Here is an 8,879-nt window from a genome sequence, read left to right as displayed (position 1 = left end):
GGCCGGTGCACGCACTTCCGTCCCCGCGTCGCTCGCAGCCAATCGGCCTCTGATGCCCAACCCCCTTCCGCTCTAGGGAAAAACCAGCTCCTAGACCGTCTTCCGGCGGCAGCTGTGCCGCTCCTTATCATGGTGAGTTGGCCAGGGTTATGAGGGTTTCTGTTGTAAATGATTCCTCTTATCCTTCTGGTCCTGAAGAGGCCTTGAAATGCCTCAGCCACCCAGAGGTGGGGTCGTCGGAGTTATGCTCGGGGTCCCCGGAAGGAGCGGCTGGCGTCCGAGAGCGTGCCGTCAGAGCTCTGATGGTCCCTCGCTCCCTTTACGGTTCCTTTGCTGTTCCGGACCCCGGCCCCGCTCCAGGCCGACCTTTCGGCTCTGGGCGAGTTTATGACTCCTTCCTGCAATAGAAATAAAAGTCTCTGCCAGTGTCAGCGACTACAGCACCAACAAAAGATCAGAAAGCAAGTCCACAGCAGCAACGACCGTATTAGTGATGCTTACAGCAGTGACGATAACACTGGCGTAAATAAAGAGGATGGTTAGTAGGGTTTTGAGGCTGACGCCCCAGTCTCCAACTTGCCTTTATCGAGTGCGACAGCCGAGTATGGCAGCAGCTTTCAGAAGGCCAAAGACTGGCAAAAGTCAAGGTGTTGATAGTGTCTCTTACTGCAGCTTATTTTTTGTGTGCGTTTGTAGATCCCAGTATACCTTATGGCTTTGGGGATGTATTTAAATTTTGTTAGAGGTGTTAGTCATTTTATTCCTTTAGAAATCAAGTATATAGCTCTTTTATCTAAGTATAAGCAGTTGATTGTGATTTCAGTGTCAAAAGAGGTACACACCATTGTATCAGAAAATGTATGGGTCTCTTATTGATAGCCTGTATATGACAAAAGGACCACGTTTCTGTGCCCCAGCACTGTCACTCTAAGTTTTTTCCTTGAGTGGATATGGTCGAAAAAATGTCTTATTCACATGTTTGAAAGTATTTTCTAAATTTCCTGTAATCCTTCCTTTACATGCAGAAAGTGGGTAAAAGTTTACTTTTTTTGCTGACCAAATAGCTGTGTTCTCCTTCAGAACATTCACCACTGTGTAGACAGAGTTAAGTTTCTAAAACTGACCATGCCACTCCCTTGCTTAATATTCTTCTTTTTTTTTTTTTTTTCCTTTAGCCTGAAAGCTAAAGTCCTGTTTAGTATGGCAAGCAAAGACATCTGTAGTCTAGCTTCTTACCTTTACAGGCTCTTTTTACACATACATACATGCATACACCCATATTCCAGCTACAGTGAACAGCTTGCAGATTGTGCTCTAAGAATTAGACCTTTGCACCGAATTAATATATCCTCTTCTCTCTGCCAGAATTGCTCTCCATTTCCTGTCTGCCATCCTTATCAGTATAACCCTTAACATGTCCTTTAGTCTCTTTCATGAGCCTTTCTGCCATGTCTCAACATCCTATTAAGTGCCTCCTTTATGCTCCTGTGAGGGTGCTTTTTACCAGTAACATCTGGTGCATTTTACCAGACTGTGTTAAAGTTGTGTATTCACTTGTTTTTCTCACTTCCTAGGCTGTAAGCTTTTTGAGAGGAGGACCTATGTATTCACTCTGATATCCCCAGAACCTTTTGTACAGTGCCTGGCCCAGAGGACGTTTTCAATAAATATCTGTTTTATAGAACACTGAATAAGTAACCATGGCAGTAAATCTTTATGCGTGAAACATTAGTAATAAGGGGAATAGTAGCATTTAAGTTTTATTTTTAAAGTTACCCATTATGTATTATTTATTAATAACATGCTATGTGCAAAGCGTAGTGCTTTCTTAGAAAATGTCAAGGAAATATAGCCCTTGTCATTAGTGAAGTTACTAAAAAATTAACTTACCATGCAAGATGACAAGATGAAGGCTAGCCTATGGTTAATTACAAAGCAAGTGGCATAAAAAACTATAGTTTGAATAATCTAATACGGCTACATGTAGGAGGTGAACCAGTAAACTGAGTACTTTGTCCCTTACTCCAGTACTCTTAGTCTACTATTCATTACTCTCACTTGGATGAGGAAACAGAGAGGTCAGGTAACTTGCAAAGTGCTTCAGGGCTATTAGTGCTTGGGTTAGACTAGTCTGGCCTTTTTCCTCTAGAATGGTATGATCATGAGACAAGGAGAACAGCAGTTTAGTTGGAGATGAGGATTCTTATCTGGAGCAAGAAGAAAAAATGGAAAGAAACTGAGGCTAAATCATTGAAAGCATTGACTTCCAAGTTGTAAAATTTGGAGTTTATCCTGATAGCAGTGGAGAGCCAATATAATTTTGGAAAGAGTAACGTGAAAATTAAGATTTTTGTTGGTTTTCCCCCACTATCAGAATGGCATCAGAAATGGCCCTCTGCCTTTTAGAAACCTTATTGATTGGTCTAACCTGAAACTATTTTAAAAAATATTTTTATTTATTCATTTGTTTGTCTGTGCTGGGTCTTGGATGTGGCGTGCAGGATCTTTAGTTGCGGCACGTGAACTTTTAGTTGCAGCATGTGGGATCTAGTTCCCTGATCAGGGATCGAACCCAGGCCCCTGGCATTGGGAACTCGGAGTCTTAGCCACTGGACCACCAGGGAAGTCCTTTAACCTGAAACTTAAAGTAACTGAAATAATTTTAAATGGACTGAAGTTAGAAGATACTCAAGAATACCAGTATTAAGTAGAATTTGTCTTTGGGACCAAAATATCCACACATAATTCTTTAAGACTACAGTATGCTTGTTGACATTAGCATTTATTAACATCTCAGATGAAAATAACATACTGTTCCTTTTCAACTGAATTGGTTTAGCAGAGCCTTAGGGTTATACGTATACACTGGTCTTTATTTGGATATGAAAATTAGTTGTACCTTTATCCTGATGCTTTATTTTTACATTTTTAAAAATATTTTTTACTTTAACTTTTTTATTGTGGAAATTTTCATACATACACAAAAGTAGAGAGAATATAATATAATGAGCCCCAGTGTAACCATAACTTGGCCTCGACAGTTATCAACAGTTTGCTGTTTTTGTTAATGCCAGATTTCTAGAGCTCAGCCTGTTTTCTGCCTTTCCTGAGTCTAAACATAATGCAACGAATGACATGTAAAACTTGAAGAAATGGGATATATCATTTTATAACTATTGAGATGTTTCTAGATGCTGACTATAGGAAAATCATACCTCTGCTTGAATTGCATTTGAAAGTTTTTCACATTTTTAATCTGTTAACTCCTAGTTCCATTGCTATCTGTGGAGCGTCAGTGTTTGAATCAAATTGGCTAACTTTAATGGGGTAGAAATGTAGTATGGTTGTTATAGTGATTGTGGCCTTTACCATCTAAGAAAATGTTTTGTTAAAATCCAAAAATTTAAGTACATGGCACTTAGCAATCAAATTATTATGTATGACCCATTGAAAATTGTGAAGGATTTTTTTTTGCCCTAGAAACAATTACTTTGCTTTTGTAATAACAAAGATTTTCACAGCTTATTTTTCCAGGGTGTTTTTTTGTTTTGTTTTTTGTATTGTATTCCCATCATGAAAGTATAGTAAAGTTGATCAATTGTTTCCCCTTTACAGCTTCTTGGTTTTATGTCCTATTAAGAAGAGTCTTCTCCACATACAAGATTATAAAATTATACATCCATGAGTTTCTTCAATTATTCTGTTGTTTTATATTTTGATTTTAAAATAATGAAAAATTAGAGTAGTAAGGATCCAACTTTACCTTTTTTCCAAATACTATTTATTGAATAACATACTTTCTCCCACTGATACTGGATACTACCTTAATCACAGGCTAATTTCCTATGTGTGCTTGAGCTCTCCTTTATGTTTAGACTTTCTTACATGGTTTCCTGAACTTGAGTGGTAAATCCCACTGTAATCACCACTCAGTCTCTTCTCTCATTGGTAACCCCACTGCCATGACCTTTCTCTGCTAGTACCATACAGTGTACTAGCAGGGACCATGGAAGCTAGGTAGGATAGGATGTCAGATACTTTGAATGCCTAAGAGAGCAACTCATAGGTTTTCCTGTAATAATAGTTGCCAAACCTTTCATATATAAAGCTTTAGTTAGGTAAATTGTAATAATTTCTTTCCGGTAGAGCTATTTGGCAAACTGGTTTTCTGGTTCAAAATTGCCTAATCCATTTTTTTTTAAAAAAAGAGTTTGGTCTAGAGCTAAAATGCCTGGGTTTGAATTCCTGCTCAGCCATTACCAGCGTTGTGTGCTTAGACAATTTACTAAAAATTATTTCCACCACATAGATGATTGTGAGTCTTAAATAGGTAAATACATGCAGAGTGTCTAGAATAATTGCTTGGGACATAATGAGCATTCAAGAAATGTTAGTTATTACTATATCGCAGGAATGAAGAAGATTAGATACTTAAATGTTGATATGTGTACTTTTTGTTTGCTTTAAAGGGGACAATTCATCTCTTTAGAAAACCACAAAGATCTTTTTTTGGCAAGTTATTGCAGGAATTTAGACTTGTAGCAGCTGATCGAAGGGTAAGTTACTTTTATTCCTTAACCCTAATTTTAATTATTGCACAAACATTATAACATTGAAGAAAGGGAATTTTTAAGGCAAATAGAAATCACTCTTGATCCATCACATTGCTTTCATTTTTTTTATGTCAGATAAGTAATTTTTAATGTAAAATTACAGTACTTTAGTATACAGTTGTTTTGCCTGGGAGGAAGCTAGCCTTTGGTTTAGTTTTTATTCTTTTTTTTTTATTCTTTTTTTTTTTTCTTTTGCGGTACGCGGGCGTCTCACTGCTGTGGCCTCTCCCGTTGCGGAGCACAGGCTCCAGACGCGCAGGCTCAGTGGCCTGTATATGGCTCCTGGGCCCAGCCGCTCCGTGACATGTGGGTCTTCCCGGACCGGGGCATGAACCCGTTTCCCCTGCATCGGCAGGCGGACTCTCAACCACTGCACCACCAGGGAAGCCCCCATTGTCTCAATTTAAGCATTTTACTCATCAGTCACTACCTCTTGTCTTTCCAGTTCACTCCTATTACTAGGACCTCCAGTCCATTGACTTTGCTATATTTTCACTATTTTTCACCTCTCATATCCTCATTTACTTACTTACCAATTTAGATTCTCTGGTCTATCATTTTCATTTTCTTGCATATGCCTTCAACTCCTTTGTGCCCCTCTTCTGATTCTCATACTTCCTTGGCAAATCCTTAACCTCATTAAGTCCACTTTTTTCCTACTCTGTACCTGCATGCAAGCAACTGAATGTAGCCTTAAAAAAAACACAAAACCATGCTGACTGGTCTCACTTTAAATTCATGATCAAATATGCCATTAGTGTGGCCCATACTATATGTTCCTAGTTTATTCAGTTTCCAGTTTCCTAAGTGACAGTTTCATACCATTTTCTTTCACTTCTGTCCTCAAACTCCTAAAAGCTTATTCATCCCCACTCTGACCTGTTCATCCTTCTTCCTGTTTCACTGAGAGAAAAGAAGTAATCAGGAGAAAACTTCTGCATCCTGTCATTGGCATATCTACCAACACTCTGCTTTCCCTCCTATTTTGTGAATGAACTGTCTGATCTGCTACATAAGGCCAATTCTTCCACTGTTGCCTACTCAAAGACAGCATTCCTATAATGGTTCCTTCTGTCTCTTCTTTGTTGTTCCTTCTTGAATCATTCTCCTTCTTGGTTATAATTAAATACCATGTATTCCACTCTGAGCTACTGCTTCCTTTCTCTGCTTCCTTTTATACAAAAGTACTTAGAAGAATTGTCTTTACTCTCTTTGTTCACTTTCTCTTTTCCCTGTTTCTATTAAACAAAACCAGTCTGATTCTAGTCCCCACTTATCCACAGAAAGAGCTTTTACAAGGTAACTAATAACTTCTGTGTTGCCAAAAGCAATGGTCATCCTCATTTCCCATCTTATTTGATCTTCAGTGGCATTTGACAAAAAATAGTCTCTTCCACCGTAAAGCAGTTTTATTCATTTGGACTCTGAAATGCCACTCTTGATTTTCCTCCTACTTACTTGGCCATTATTTTTAGTCTCCTTTCTTACTTTCCTCTCATCTTTCTGACCTCTTAAGTTTTGGAGTGTCCCAGGGCTTATGGAGCTCTGGCCTCTCTTGTTTACATTCATTCCATTTAGTTGACACTTTCATTACCATATGCTGATGACCCTATATTTATATCTCAGTCCCTATCTTCTTCTATACCTCCAATTCCTATATATAATGGACTTCTCAACATTTTCACCTGGATATCGAATAGGCATCTCAAATTTAATATGATCAAACCTGAACTTTGATTTTCTGTCACTGCTTCACTACATGGCTCAGGCCGGAAACCTTGGAGTCACTTTTACCCATCTCTTTCCCTCACTCCTCACATCTGCTTTATAAGTAATTCTCGCCGGCTTTATCTTCAGTATAATACTCAGAATCTGACTCTTTTAACACCTGCCTACCACTTTCAAAGCCACCATCATTTCCCACATGGTTTATTGCAATCACATTCTGAATGGTCTTCCTACTTTCATCCTTGCCCCTATGCAATATATTCTACATAGGGAAGCTGAATAAGCTTTTTAAAATGAAAGCTAAGTCGCTTCCCATCTCATCTGGTATACATCCCAATTCTTTTCCTGTCATATATGACACTACTTGATGTAGCCCCAGACTCCCTCTCAGCTCTCTTGTCTAGCTGTCCTCAGCCATTCTTCTCTCTCAAAGAATTTACACTGTGGTTCCCATTTTCTCTCCCAGATATCAACATGCTTAGCACCTTTGCCTCTTTCTGATTTCTGGTCACATGTCGCCTTACCAAAGGAGTCTTTTCTGACCACTTTATCTAGAAGAGCAGCTCTTCCATGTCTTCCATTTACTGTGTTCTTACTGTATTTTTTCTTCTAGCACTTATCACCAATTGACCTTATATGTTTGCTTATTGTCTGTCACCTCACCTGGATTATGAGGTCCATGTTTTGTTCACTGCTGTATCTCCAGTGCCTAGAATAGAGTCTTTTACAAAATATAGATACTCAAATATTTGTTGATTAATAGCTTGATTCAGCATTAGAACTGCATGCATTAAATGCTTTATCCTCCTTTTCTGACTGCTGTCGAATCCCTGTCCTTACTAGACCCCATATCCAATCATTTCATTAATGTCCTCACTAGTATTAGAGTCCCTTGTCTTGTTAATCTATCATATCAGTTCTCAAATCTCTAATATCCCTATCTCACTTGCTTTTCTGGTTTTGCTCGTGGGTGTAGAGGAAGTTCCACAATGGTGTCTACCATAAATTCATGTTAGTAATTATTGTTCTTCTTTTTGATGATTCAATAGTATATTCACCATAACATCTATTCTGCAGATCCTCTTCTAGATTTAAGTTTCCAGTGCTACTTTATCATATCCCCTAATTTTAGAAAATGGCCTTGCTTCTTCCTTTCTAGACTGTTACCTCTGTGTTACATCACTGTCATTTCTTTCTGCCTTACAAATTCTCTTTCTCTTCCATTACCTTCTTACCCTTCTCACTTTCTCACAGGTGGTGTTCTTCCTTTCTAGACCTATGCCTTTCATCTGTATTGTAAAACCATCCTATCCATTACCATACTTGACCTTAGTAATTACATGTTTAATTTTAACACCTCCAAATAACTACCTTTTCACTAATTTATTTCACCTCTACTTTCAAACAAGCATAGGTCTCCCTTTATAGGGAGAGGAGCAGAATAAAAATAAAAAACAGTTCACTTGATCTCTTCTTCCTTTATTTTTAGAATGCTCTTCCTCCTTCCTCTAAATCCTAGCTATTTCAAGGTATATCTCAGATCCTCCCTTTTCTGTGAACTTCTAAACTGTGGTAATCTTTCCCTCTTTTGCAGTCCTATTTCATACAGTTTATTTGGTAAATAACCAAGTACTGCTGTTTTTTGGTGGGTGGGTGGGCAGGGTAACTTTATTTTGATGTACCATCAAACTTACAGAAATGTTACGAGTATAAAGAACTCCCTTATACCCTTTATTCAGATTCATCAATTGCTTTACATTTTGCCCCATTTGTTTTTATCATTGTCTCTACATGTTTATAGAGACAGAATTATATACAAATGTCAGCATATTTTCTCAACCATTTGAGAGTTTGTGTGTCAGAATTTATTTTCTCTTGAATAATTCCCCTTCTAGAATTATTCTTTTAGGCTTATATATTATAATAGTAACTTGGTTGATGATAATTTTGGTAGTTTTAGAAAATGTGGCACTTCAACTTTTGAAACAAGTTGTGCTTATTCCTTTGAATATTAGAGTATGAATCACAGCAACTTGAATGGACCCAGAGAAGTTTATCAGCATTGTACAAATAAGATGATTTTCTTTTTCACAGTCCTGGAAGATACTGCTCTTTGGTGCAATAAACTTAACATGTACTGGCTTCCTGCTAATGTGGTGCAGTTCCACTAATAGTATAGGTATGTCACTGTTCTTAATTTTAGGAGTTAATTATTTCACTTTTATTGTTCTCATTTTAAATAAAGGTATGTCTTGCTTTACATAGAATATATTATTCTGAACTATAGCTCAAACGATTTAAATGAGATAATCTATTCCAAAAATACCTTGTAAACTATAAAATTTGGTTCAGTTGTTAGGCATTATCATTTAAAATGAGCTCTTTTTTAAAAAAAAATTTTAATCTATTTGAAAAACTAAGATTTCTTTTTATTTTTTAATTGAGGTATTGATTTACATTATTATATTAGTTTCAGGTGTACAGCATAGTGATTCAGTATTTTTATAGATTATGCTCCACTAAAAATTATTGCAAAAT

At 37.4% G+C, this 8,879-nt stretch overlaps 1 protein-coding gene across 4 annotated transcripts in view; it reads left to right on the top strand.

Annotated features, from left to right (window-relative positions):
* Window positions 1-50: 50 nt before the first annotated feature.
* The window catches only part of SLC30A6 (solute carrier family 30 member 6), a 60,275-nt gene continuing 51,446 nt past the window's right edge, over window positions 51-8,879 (top strand). Inside the window, exons 1-3 of one of the 4 annotated variants that reach the window (XM_059078750.2) lie at window positions 51-132; window positions 4,470-4,556; window positions 8,436-8,520. In XM_059078750.2, coding sequence (XP_058934733.1) covers window positions 130-132; window positions 4,470-4,556; window positions 8,436-8,520 — 175 coding nt within the window. In that variant the 5' untranslated portion in view covers window positions 51-129. The remainder of the gene's footprint in view (window positions 133-4,469; window positions 4,557-8,435; window positions 8,521-8,879) is intronic. The other 3 variants (XR_010835588.1, XM_067007862.1, XM_067007864.1) reach the window with 3 other exon arrangements.

This window comes from Kogia breviceps, chromosome 11 (genome assembly GCF_026419965.1).
Source record: "Kogia breviceps isolate mKogBre1 chromosome 11, mKogBre1 haplotype 1, whole genome shotgun sequence".
Lineage (NCBI taxonomy): Eukaryota > Metazoa > Chordata > Mammalia > Artiodactyla > Physeteridae > Kogia > Kogia breviceps.
Note: the sequence above shows the minus strand (reverse complement) of the source record. Positions and strands in the feature narration are given on the sequence as shown.